This window comes from Dendroctonus ponderosae, unplaced genomic scaffold (assembly GCF_020466585.1).
Source record: "Dendroctonus ponderosae isolate FM_Combo_2020 unplaced genomic scaffold, Dpon_F_20191213v2 Dpon_F_20191213_11, whole genome shotgun sequence".
Classification (NCBI taxonomy): domain Eukaryota; kingdom Metazoa; phylum Arthropoda; class Insecta; order Coleoptera; family Curculionidae; genus Dendroctonus; species Dendroctonus ponderosae.
In genome coordinates this window covers 2235936-2249235 of record NW_026017213.1, presented here as the reverse complement: position 1 = coordinate 2249235, position 13300 = coordinate 2235936, and the positions used below count along the sequence as shown (strand labels likewise).

The following is a 13300-nucleotide window of genomic DNA, read 5'->3' as shown; positions in this document are numbered from 1 at the left end:
AAAAATCGGGGTTTTAGGGAATTTCAGCGGTCTGGATCCGGGCAGCATTTTATTTTGTAGAAGTAGATGGCAACCAGGGTTGTAGTTTTTCTTTCATGGCATTTATGCTGCTCGCATGTGCAGATTTGAACATTTTATGAAGTGGCGTTCCAATTAGCTTTTCGCGGATTTTTGAAAATAGTAGCGCCCTTATTTTCGCATTCCAGGTGATCTATTTTAGTTGCGTCTAATTAGAAGAGGTTCATATCTTTTAAATGGTTTTAGGTAGGTTTTAAACCTCAAGAGCTCCTAAAAATCTGATAAATTCTAGATTAACTTTTTAAAAAACAGATTTTCCATATGGAACCCAAAATGGAAATACAGTTCTCAAAACGATCCATCGAAGTGGTTTTAACGGTTATTTACATATGTTTATCGGTTTCTGACGAGGCAAATGGAAGAAATTGAAAAATCTATTTTTATATAGCAGGCCAGGCGATGACAAATTAGTGGACAAAAAGTCGATTGCTTGATATTGAAATTGTTTCGTTCCAAAACAACACTTCTTTGACAACCAGGTACTTATTTTGTAAGAAGTGCACGTTAAAGCATGACGCTTCTTGCTTGAGTGGTTGATAAAAAGGTATAGCAAAACATAAAAACGTCGTTGTCGATGTTGAAGGTTACTTTACTAGTCGGTGGTACCACTCTTGTTTCTATGTAGATTTTTAAACAAAAAGCGTAGATGAGGGTCATTGGCGGCCGCCGCCAAACTTGTGGTATGACCGACTTACACACAATTATTCTAACGCAATGTTGAAAATTGCCAGCTCTTTTTTTCTTCACTCAGTTGTTTCGTTGTCTTTCATGCAATCGCTCCTCGGGTTATAAAGGAAAGTCTTCTACGCCCCTCATTTCCTTGCCCTTTGTTGAGGTTATTTATTTGGAACCGAATTTCTTCATCTATGAAACCTCTAAGGGAAAATTAGACACATTTTTTCTCCTAAAAGAGGTGGAATTTTTGCAGTGGATCAGGTGAACGTCTGAAAGTTCGGATATTTAGAAGAAAAGCCTTGAGTTCCATTAACATAACGTGTGAGTCATTTATCACTAACGAAGGATTTTTGTGAAATTTTAGAACTTTTCTTTAAAAGGTGTTTTCCAAAGCGTGCAGCCCTGTTTCTAACAATGCGTAGCTCGTACCGTGGAACAGGTCAAAGCGTGAAACTTTATATATTTATAGAAAAAGCCCTGAGTTCAATGCGTGCAAAGTTTCTCTCATTTGTAGCCAGCGGAGAAGTCTTGAAGTCCACTTTTTATTATGTTAATTTTTATTTAATTTAACACGTTAAAAATTATTTTTTCAAAGGATTCAGCCTTGTTTCTAAAAATTCCTATCGGGTACCCTGCAATCGCAGGGAAACTTTCTCAGATTCCATAGTTTTGGAAAACTTTGAAAGTGATTTGACCTCAAAAAGTGATTTTCCCAAAGCGTGCAAACCAGTCTCGAAAAATTCATAACTCCTACCCTAGACCAGATAAAAGCCTGGAATTTTGAGCATTTATAGCAAAAGCATAGAGAGTTTTACGCACTCCAGTCCGCAAATGGTACCAAAATTACAGCAGAAAGTGAATTAAAAAAATGGTTCACACCGCTTATACCAATTAGAAACTTCCAACCCCGAGCGCAAAAAAATCCTGACATTTTGGACAATTATAGATCAACCCTTGAGCTCAATGAATGCAAATTTTCACAAAATTATTCTGATAGCAGGAGCAGATTAAAGGCCGACTTCTTGGAGATTTATAGCCGCCAAAGGCTCAAATTGTTCCCAAATTTTAAATTTGGACTAAAAATTGAGCAAACCTGATTCTAAAAATGTCAAATTCCCACCCTGGAGCAATTACGAGCTTGAACTGTATGTGTATGGAAAAACCCTTGAGTTCGACATACACAGAGTTTCCATCGTTTTGTAAAGTTCTTAAACTTGACCTTAAAGCAATTTTTTAAAATCGTGCAGACCTGCCTATAAAAATGTATAATTTCTACCCTCCGGAGAATAAAGGCCTGAAATTTTGTTTGAAAGTTTTGAAAATTTTGGACACTTCTAGAAAAACCCTTGAGTCGTTTAAGCAGAAAGTTTCAGACCATTCAGATTATATCCGGGGTTTCCCGAATTTTTTTAATATTCCCTTAATAAGTGATTTTTCAAAATCGCGCTGAGCCAACTCTTCATATGTTTCTAAATTCTAAATTTCCACTATGAACAAAAAAAAATCGTAATTTTTTAGATATTTATAGAAACACCCTGAGTAGTTCGTGCAGAAAGTTTCAGTTCATTCAGATTAGTCTTTGGGTCTTAGGAATTTTAAAACTCTGCATTAAATAGTGATTTTTGAAAATTGCGCAACTCTCTAAAAATTCCTAATCTCCACCCTGCAATTAATAAATGCGTGAACTTTTGCATGTTTATAGAAAAAACCCCGATTGGTTCACGGATACACACACGTTCAGTTCTTTAAGATTACCGATTGAGTTTTCCGCAGTTTTTAAATATTGCGTTAAAAAGCGAAGTTTCAAAAATGTGTAGAATTGCCTTATAAAATCTCCATTCCCATCCTGCACTAAATAAAAGCTCATTTTTTGCATATTTATAGAGAAAGGCTTGAGTTGTTTATGCAAAAAGTTTCAGTTCATTCAGATTATCCATTGGGGGTTGAAAAATTCCTAATTCCTACCCTGGACCAAATAAAAGCTTGCAACTTTGCACATTCATAGAAAAAGCCTTGAGTACAATGCGTACAAAGTTCCAGCCAATTTGCACTAGCCATTGAGTTTTGCCGAATTGGGAAACTTTCCCCCAAAAAGTGATTTTTCAAAGTCAAAATCAGTTACTTTTCAAAATTTCGTAACTCCCAAACGGGAACAAGTACTGACTTGAAATTTTGACAGTCTATAGCCAACACCTGAGGGCTAAAACGCAGCGAGTTTCAACAAAATCGCATTAAAGCCTTATTTTTGGTTACTTGGTAAAGGCGAGTCTGAAAAGCATGTTTTCCGCCTTCAGATGATAACCCAAACTAACCCAAGTTTAAGTCGGCTTGACTGAACTTTTGGGAAAATCTATGCTATAATTTTGAATAGTTCACCTAAAATGGCGTTGACGCTCTTGAGCCTTGATAGCACGTCTGATAATGGTGGTGGGCGACGCAACCGAAACGTCGGGTGGACAATTAACATGTCGACTTAAGATTTGTTTGCGTTCTATTCTAAACAGTTCGGACAATTCTTGGTTGAATTAGTCAAATGCAAGCCAGTGCGAGTAAACAAATGGAATACGGGTTTTTTTGTACCAAGTGTTAACCAATTGTCTGATCAGTTTGACCAAACTGGGTCGCGAACATACAGTTAATGCTTATCCATATTATAGATGAAAATTGCCGTTTTGAGTCGGAGTCTGAGCGAGTTTAAGTTGGTAATTGAAAACCGGCCACAATAGTGGTAAATCGGGTAAAACGCCCGACGGTTCGGGTATCATTTGCATTTGGGTTTCGCACCGAACAAACCGCAAAGTAATTTCGCAAATCGACAGCCTAACAAGGTGAATATAGAAATCGAGCTGGCGACATGATTATAGGCTAAGGTTACTTCTGCTCGCCAGATACACTGAATTTCCTGCAATATTAACTGTGGTCGATTTGGTGCGCCAATGGCAACCGGAGAAAAACAACAGTTTGCCGATAACAACAATCGCTAATTAAATTTTTTGATTAATACCGCAAGTTGCAACAGTGATGGTTTTTTGCCATCCCAAACACCATCGATGTTTCTTCATCAGCTTCGCGCTGCTTACGCTCATCGAACTATCTGAAGAGTTTCAATGGCAAAACCGGCTTTTCCCACTTGTAACTAGACAACCAATTGCTGAACATGCGAGTGCAGAAATAATGGTTGTTTATTTACAATTGAACACAACACGAAAGAATGTTTTAAAGGCAGGCCAAAGGTGTGGCGATGCCAACAGCATTAAAGCCAATCAGGTAGGCAAACATTTGAGATTAAAAGCTTCATTAGTCAGCGGCCAGTGTACCTACGAAGAAAATAACAGAAAGTGTCTTTATTGGTGAAATTGGCATGATCAATTAGCACTTGGGCGAATAGGTGCTGGCGCTGCAGGGAACCTTTAGACTAACCCAGTTTCATATACATTCATATATTTGCATAAGATACAAGTCGTCTAGTGTGGATACCGTTAAAAATGTTGCGAACCACATCGTTTGAAATATGACGAGGCAACTTGTGAAAAACCGCAATTGTTTGCTGAGCTGAAAGGTGACTAGTGCCAAAAAGAACCGTTGATTCGGGCGAATTTTGCCAAAAATGACAAATTGACCTGAAAGGATCATAATCATTCAATTTTGTTATATTTAAAAATATTTTTTGGTCAGTTTTATGCTTTTTTACACAGAAACAATCGAGCGATTTTTATGTCATTTTGACCATTAATGGAAACTTCGAGACGCTAAATTCTTGACAGAAAGGCTTTTTTCGCAAAAATGCATAGTTTTTGGAAAACATTTCAAAATTGCTCTTTCAGAGTAAGTTTTTTGCTTTTTTGCACAGAAACAATATACTGATTTTGATGAAATTTGGCCCATTAATGGGACCCCTATATTTTTGATAGAATAACTTTTTTCTAAAAAATGCACAGTTTTTGGAAAAATTAAAAAATTACGCTTTTAGGGTAAGTTTTTTGCTTTTTAACACACACAATGGAACGATTTTTTTGAAATCTGGCCCATTAATGGATAATCCGAGAAGCTACATTTTTGGAAGAATGGTTTTTTTCGGAAAAATGCGTAGTTTTGTAAAATTTTCAAAACTGGTCTTTCAGAGTCAGTTTTTTGCTTTATTTACGCAGAAATAATCGAGCGATTTTGATGAATGTTTGTCCATTAATGGGAAATTCGAGACGTTACATTTTTGGTAGAAATGCTTTTTTCGAAAAAATGCGTAGTTTTTAAAAAAAATTAAAAAATGACGCTTCAGGGTAAGATTTTTGTTTTTTTACGCAGAAACAATGGAACGATTTTTTTGAAATCTGGCCCATTAATGGAAATTCCGACAAGCTACATTTTCGGTAGAATTGTTTTTTTCGAAAAAATGTGTAGTTTTTGTAAAATTTTCAAAACTGGTCTTTCAGATTCAGTTTTTTGCTTTATTTACGCAGAAACAATCGAGCGATTTTGATGAATGTTTGTCCATTAATAGGAAATTCGAGACGTTACATTTTTGGTAGAAATGCTTTTCTCGAAAATATGCGGTTTTTGGAAAAAATTAAAAATGACGCTTCAGGTTAAGATTTTTGCTTTTTTTACGCAGAAACAATAGAACTATTTTTTTGAAATCTGGCCCATTAATCCAAAATCCGAGAAGCTACATTTTTGGTAGAATGGGTTTTCTCGAAAAAATGCGTAGTTTTTGTAAAATTTTCAAAACTTTCAGTCTCTTTCAGTCAGTTTTTTACTTTAGTTACGCAGAAACAATCGATCGATTTTTTTAATGGGAAATTCAAAACATTACATTTTTGGTGGAAATGCTTTTTTCGAAAAAATGCGTAATTTTTGGAAAGTTTAAAACTACGCTTTCAGGGTAAGTTTTTTGCTTTTTAACGCAAATACAAAGGAACGATTTTTTTAAAATCTGGCCCATTAATGGAAAATCCGAGAAACTACATTTTTGGCAGAACGGGTTTCTTCGGAAAAATGCGTAGTTTCTGTCAAATTTTCTAAATTAGTCTTCCACAGTAAGTTTTTTGCTGTTTTCACGCAGCAACAAAGAAACGATTTTTTTGAAATCTAGCCAATTAATGGAAAATCCGAGAAGCTAGCAGAATAGTTTTTTTCGAAAAAATGCAGTTTTTGTCAAATTTTCAAAATTACTCTTTCACAGTAAATTTTTTGGTGTTTTTATGCAGAAATAATCCAGCAATTTTGATGAAATTTTGCCATTAATGGAAAATTCGAGACGCTACATTTTGGGTAGAAACGCTTAATTTCGCAAAAATGCATAGTTTTTTTATTAAGTTTCAAAATTGTTTTTGCCTTGCTTCACTCAGAAACAATTGAGGGATTTTTTTGGCCTATTAATGAGAAATCCGAGAAATTATATACTTTTGCATGTGCCTTGAGCTGCTAAACGTCGGTGCACTAATTTTTGGTCTGCGTAGCGATAAAAGATTAGGAGGACTGGGAGGAGAAAGAAAAAACCGTCAGAAAACCGAAAAAGTTGGTAAAAAAAAACAAATCATTTTCGTTGAAAGCGTTAAAAAAATCGCTAATTTGTTCTTCTTTACACATGCTTTTATGTATTTTGACTGCTGGCTCGAATGGTGCCATCAGTTTTTGTATTAGTACCGGGCAAAAAAGTTATAAGCAAAAATCCGCAAAAATCGCTGGAAATAATTCAAAAATTGCCAACAAAGAACCAGAAAAGAGAAGAAGAGCTTTGGAAATCGTGTAAGGTGACAATAAAGAAAAATGTTTTGTGAGTTGAAAATGATCGAAAAACGTTTAAAATGCCGGTAAAAAGCCCACATACAAATAAAAAAGAACTCACTTGGAAAGATTTATCGTGAATCGAACGAAACGAACTGTTTATTTGCGTTCGCCAAAAATTCGACCAAAATATTGGTGGTCAACAAATAATCAGATTGACTGAAATGTTTTTTTGATCGAATCAAAATCACTTTGTTTCCAGGACAAAATCAAGCAAAATCAGAATCAGAAGCGAACGGAACGAACTGTTTCTTTACGTTTGAGGAAAAAATCTTCCTGAAAATCGACGTTTGAAAAAATAAGACCGCAAGAAGTTAATTAATTCTTGAGATTCCACAAAAATGACAAAGGTGGACCATATGAATCTATTTATAATTTAAAGAATAACTGCGTTTGATGCAAATCGGTGTTGTTGAGTAATGAGCACGAAATGTCTTCTAAATGGGAAAACCTACAGTTGAATGTCAAAGAAACAAAGCCCAGATAATAAAGCATTTCGTGATTTAAAAAAAACGCCAATTTCTGTTCAATATGATCCAAAAATGTCCAAATCTTTCGTATAAAAAATCACAAAGCAAACGTACATAACACACGCTTACGAGAAGAAAAAATACCAAAAACTGAAAATATATAGCAACTCTAAATATATAAGAAAACATGGCAAAAATCCGAAATTTAGACCGGTTTTGGGGTGCTTTGAAGCACGTGATTGATCGATTTTCAAAGTTAAATTCTGCTTGCGCAAAGTGTTTGCAACTTTTTTTTGGGGAAGTTTTGTCTGCCGGATCATCATATGATTGTTAACTGATAACCGACCAACGAGTGGGTCGATTATCGAAACAATAACAACTAGAAGTTGAATGTTTACGCCAGTCCAAATTCAATTATTTCGGATAAGAAGCGATTTTTTAGCACAGGTTTAGATTAAGATGACTGACAAGGCGATTTCGGTTGTTTTTCTTAAATTTCGTTAAATCGTCAATATGCAGGGCTACACGTGGCTGTGGCACTAGTAGAAACACAAGATAAAGAAAAAACACAGGAAGAAACTGTGGAATTTTGGAATTTAGAAGAAGCTGCAGCTGTTAAGCAGCTACCAAGTTTCAGCGGTTGACAGTGCAATCCGTTGAGTTTTGCGCTTTTTAAGTGAACTGGGCTTTTGCCAAAAAAATCATGCCGACAAAGTTTCAGTCAATTCAGATAGAAAATTGCAAAACGTGCATCTAAAAATTCAAAACTTCGACCCCGGAAAATATATAATGTTGTAAATTTGCTGTTTAAAGAAAAAGCTTTGGTTTCAGTGCACTCAAAAATTGAGTAAATTCTTACGATGCATGGAATTTGAGACGTTTTTAAACTTCACCGAAAAAAGCGCCTTTTCAGACATTTAACAGACCTTTTAGCTCCTAGCATAGAGCAGATCAGAGCGTGACACTCCAAACATTTGAGCTCAAAAGCGTTGAGTTCAATACATTCGGAGTTTCACTCAATTCCGACCAGGCACTGCATTTGGTAATTTTTTTTAAATTTTTCCTCAATAAGCGATTATTTTCAATTGAGCGGATCGATTTATAAAAATTCATAACTCCTACCCTGGCGCAGGTAAACGACTGATCTTTCGGACTTTTATAGCAAAAGCTTTCAGTTGATTACACTCGCAGTGTGGCTCAATTCCGACGAGTCATTGGGTTTTCCCGAATTTTTTTAAACTGCCTAAAAAAGTGATTTTTTTTCAAATTGAGCAGACCGATGTATAAAAATGCATAACTCCTACCCTCGTGCATGTAGGAACCGCCAAGATGATTTATAAAAAAGCCTTAGGTTAAAATGCGCAAAGTTTCCGTTCAGCTCGAACTCGCCACTGGAGTTTAGGGAGATTTCTGCCCAATTCAACACACATTTACACGAACATTAACAGATGAATGAGACGATTCTTTCCATCAATCACGCCTTGTTAAATAACCGTGCCAAGCACGACCGCTTTGGTAAACTTGAAAATCGATTGTTCTTTGCGCCGGTCCACCAAGGCACCAACTCGTGCAGAACCGAATCAACTAAGCACTCACCTGTCGTAACATATTGTTGCCAGTGGAGGAAGACGAGGAGTTCTTGGGAGGCTCCACCATCTGCCCCCTGTTGCTCATCAGGCGCGCATTGCTCCTGCTATCCATCCGCACCCCATGGTCGTCGTCCTGCTGATTCAACAGCTCCTTCAGAATGCGATCGCGATTCCCGTCCTGCTGATCGTTCATATGGCTGCTGTTCGCATTGGCCGTTGGAGGATTGGTCAGCAGCACCCGGAGCCTGCACAAACAATCCACCCGATCATTAAGGCGATGCTGGCAAGCAGCCGATCAGAGCGCTACCTTTGAGGCCCTGGATGGTTGCTCGGCTCATCTAGTGCTTTGGTATCTTTCTGCTCATCAACCGGATAAACTGGCTGTTCGGAAAAGTCCTCCATGAGACCCAACAGCATGTAGTTGCTCGGTTGGCTCTGCTGTCCCTGATTGGCGGTGATTGGCTGTCCTGGACTGGCCATCGTCGTGTAATGCGTCATCGGACTTTGGACTACAGTAGGCGCATTGCTGTACGATGGATTACTTGGTGGCCTGTTTAGGAATTATATTGTTCGAGTTAGTCGGGGCGGGAGCGAAAGAGAAGTTATCATGTTGGAAAATCGTTCACACTGATGATGGTACAAAACCAGTTTTTTTGACTCTTTCTTCCATAGAAAGTCGCAAAGATCAGGACAATAACACAAGAAAAACGAGCAAATTACCTGGGCGTTGGTGTCGAAACCGGAGTTAGACTCTGCCTAGAGTTCGGCCTAGCAGTTTCAGGCCAGGGCGGCTCCAAGTCCCACGTTGTGGTGGGGAAATCCAATGAAGGAAAATCGTTGTCCAGAAATTCCGTGGGGAAATTCGTGCCGGATGAAGCTGTCTGGATCAGACTCGCCGTGGACGCTGAGGAGGAAGGAGGCCCGGAATCGCCAATGGAAGGGGGGCCATTGCGAGTGGGGGTTCCGACTCCATTCACTATGCTGTTCATCAGGGGTCCCCCAATTCCCCCACCTGGATCCAAAGTGTCGTTGTCACTGAAAAAAACAAGCGTTTAGTCTACCAAATGGTTGGGGGCACTTGATTGGACACAGCTGAAAAAAACCCTGATATTTGAGATGTTTGTCCATTTGCAACTGAGAAAATGCGTGTTTTCCGGCTATGGTTTTATCGCTTGAAGACTTCGAGTTGATCATCGGCCATGTTGGGACACTCGTATTTCATTCAAGTTGAACAGCCAGTGAGTTTAACTTAAAAAGTGATTTTTGAAGCTGGAAAATCCTGTGGGGGTCTGTAAAAGTTCAAAACTCCCTCTCTGCCACAGATGAAAATGCAAAATTGGGCGTTCATCGAAGAAGCCTTGAGTTTAGAACACGGAAAGTTTCATTCCATTCTTATAACCGGTTGATTTTGCAAAAGCTTCAACCTTTACCTCAAAAAGAAAACTTTCAAAATTGCGCCGACTCGTCGCCAAAAAATAACTTCTCAGTTTGATTTGCGAAATTGCTGACATTGTGGGCATTCGCAGAAAAAGTGAGTTGACCGTGGGAGAAGTTTCACTCATTTACAACGCGTCACTGAGTTTTTCAAACATTTTCAACTTTACATTGAAGTATCTTTTTAACTGGCAAAGATAATCGGTTAAAAGTTGGAAAATTTACTGAAAAAGCCTTTGATCTTAACATGTGCAAATAGAAAATCAACTGCGGCAAGCCATTGAGTTTTGCAAATTTTTCCTTAAAAAATATTTTTTTTTCAAAGAAACGTTTTTATTAAAAATCCGTATGAGGCAGCCATCTGTTCAGAATTTTATAACTTCTTCCTAACAAAATAACACCCTTGAATTCAATGGATACCAAACTTGACTCTATTTCAACTGTCCGCTGAGTTTTGCGGCTTTTGTTAAATTTACTTTAAAAAGTGATGTTCTTCAATTGAGGAAGCGTATTTTTAAAAACCGATAATTCTAACCCTGGAGCATATAAAACAACGAGTTTTTGGAAACTTATAGAAAGAGCCTTGAGTTCGACGCATACAAAGCATCAGTTAATTGCTACGCTCCATTGAGTTTTGCGGACCTTTTAAACTTTACCTCAAAAAGTGTCAAAAAGTACTGTGGGTCTGGAAAACTTCAAAACTCCCTCTCTGCCACACAGACGAAAACGCCAAATTGGGCGATCATCGAAAAAGCCTTGAGTTTAGGACACAGAAAGTTTCACTCCATTCTCATAACCTGTTGAGTTTTGCAAAAGCTTCAACCTTTACCTCAAAAAGAAAACTTTCAAAATTGTTGTGAATTGACCGTGGGCGAAGTTTCACTCATTTACAACGCGTCACTGAGTTTTTCGAACATTTTCAACTTTACATTGAAAAGTGTCTTTTTAACTGGAAAATATACTCGGCTGAAAGTTGGAAAATTTACTGAAAAAGCCTTTGAACTTAACATGTGCAAATAGAAAATCAACTGCGGCATGCCATTGAGTTTTGCAAATTTTTCCTTAAAAAATAATTTTTTTCAAAGAAACGTTTTTACTAAAAATCCGTATGCGTTTCTGGATGCTTAAACAAAAAGTCTTCAGTTCGATGTTTTTCACCAAGTCTCACTCACTTCCAGAGCAGCTCGATTGCCTTTTGCGCACTTTTCAAACTTAAAAAGTGACTTTTTCGAAAAGTACAAGCAGCCATCTGTTCAGAATTTCATAACTTCTTCCATCGAGCCGATAAAAGCCGCAACTTTCCAACATTTATAGAAACATCCTTGAATTCAATGCATACCAAACTTGACTCTATTTCAACCATCCGCTGAGTTTTGCGGCTTTTGTCAAATTTACTTTAAAAAGTAATGTTCTTGAATTGAGGAAGCGTATTTTTAAAAATCCATAATTCCAACCCTGGAGCATATAAAACAACGAGGTTTTGGAAACTTATGGAAAGAGCCTTGAGTTCGACGCATTTAAAGCATCACTTAATTGCTACACTCCATTGAGTTTTGCGAACCTTTTAAACTTTACCTCAAAAAGTAACTTTTCCAAAAAATGTGGCCATCTCTCTAAAAATCATAGCTTCTTCCCTCGAACAGATAAAACGCCGGAACTTTGCGACATTCATTTAGAAAGCCTTGGGTTAAATGCCTGCAAAGTTTTATTCAATTCTAATTAATAGCCGAGTTTTGCGGATTTTTTTAACTTGTCGCTAAAAAGTGACTTTTTCAAAGAGTGCAGTAGTCAAGTGTTTAAAAAATTACAACTTTAATCGCCGAGCAGAGAAAAGCTGAGAATTTGAACATTTATAGAAAAAGACTTAAATCCCATCCACACAAAGCTTCCTAAGGTCCATCGTTACATTCAGATTTTCGGGCTCAAAATTAAACTGTATACGTTTATAGAAAAAGCCTGGAGTTCAATGTGTACAAAGTTTCTCCCATTTGTTGCCAGCGGAGGAGTTTTGCGAACTTTTGACATTTTGCGGTAAAAATTAAACTCTTTTTTGCAAAGAATGAAGCCCAGTTTCTAACAATTCCTCACTCCTACCCTGGAGCAAGTAAACGTCTGACACTTTGGAGATTTATTTAAAAAGTTTCACTCATTTATGAGCGGCGATGGAGATTTTCCCTACAAAAAAGTTTTTGAAAGTCCTGTTTCTAAAAATTCGCAGTTTCTACCCTGGAACAGGTGAACGCCTGAAACGATTTACGATATTAACAGAAAACCGCTCGACTTCAATGCGTACAAAGTTTCACTTATTTGCGATTAGCGATGAAGTTCTGCAAAATTTTGAAATTTTACCATAAAAAATGGTTTTCAAAGGAAGCAACCTTGTATCTTAAAATCCGTAATTCCTACCCTGGAGCATGTGAACGTTTGAAACTTTGTACATTTGTACAAAAGCCGTAAGTTTAATGGGTAGAAATGTTCACTCACTTGTGAAATGCGCGAAGGTTTTGCAAATTTTCCAATTTTACCTTAAAAATTATCTTTTCCAAAGGATTCAGCCTTGTTTCTAAAAATTCCTATCTCCTACCCTGGAGAACGTAATCACAGGAGATTTTAGTTCAATGCGTAAGAGGTTTCTAGTAATTCTCACATTCCATAGTTTCGGGAAACTTTGAAAACTCAACCTCAAAAAGTAATTTTTCCAAAGCGTGCAAACCAGTTTCGAAAAATTCATAACTCCTGCCCTGGACCCGATAAAATTCTGGAATTTTGAGCATTTATAGCAAAAACCTTGCACTCGCTGCATAGAGAGTTTCACTCACTCCAGTCCGCAAATGGTACCAAAATGACAGCAGAAAATGAATAAAAAAATGGTTCAGACCGCTTATAAAACCAGCTGAAAAATAAATTTGCACGAAACTTCCTAAATTCCAAGAAAAACGACGATTTTGAGTTGAAAAGATACTTAGCGCGTTTAGTTAGCGAGAAAAACACGTTTGTGATGTTTAGACCAACTTTGTACGACAAAGTTAAATTTCCGAAGAAAAACCAGCTGAAAAATAAATTTGCACAAAACTTCCCAAATTCCAACAAAAACGACGATTTTCAGTTGAAAAGATACTTAGCGCGTTTAGTTAGCGAGAAAAACACGTTTGTGGTGTTTAGACCAACTTTGTACGACAAAGTGAAATTTCCGAAGAGAAACCAGCTGAAAAATAAATTTGCACAAAACTTCCTAAATTCCAACAAAAACGACGATTTTGAGCTGAAAAG

At 37.2% G+C, this 13300-nt stretch overlaps 1 protein-coding gene across 10 annotated transcripts in view; it reads right to left on the bottom strand.

Annotated features, from left to right (window-relative positions):
- Window positions 1-13300, bottom strand: part of LOC109543867 (nuclear receptor coactivator 2) — a 236614-nt gene that overhangs the window by 61511 nt on the left and 161803 nt on the right. For all 10 annotated transcript variants that reach the window (XM_048662514.1, XM_048662512.1, XM_048662517.1 and 7 more), the window contains 3 exons: window positions 9317-9631; window positions 8904-9146; window positions 8604-8841 (listed from right to left, as the gene is read on the bottom strand). In XM_048662514.1, coding sequence (XP_048518471.1) covers window positions 8604-8841; window positions 8904-9146; window positions 9317-9631 — 796 coding nt within the window. The remainder of the gene's footprint in view (window positions 1-8603; window positions 8842-8903; window positions 9147-9316; window positions 9632-13300) is intronic.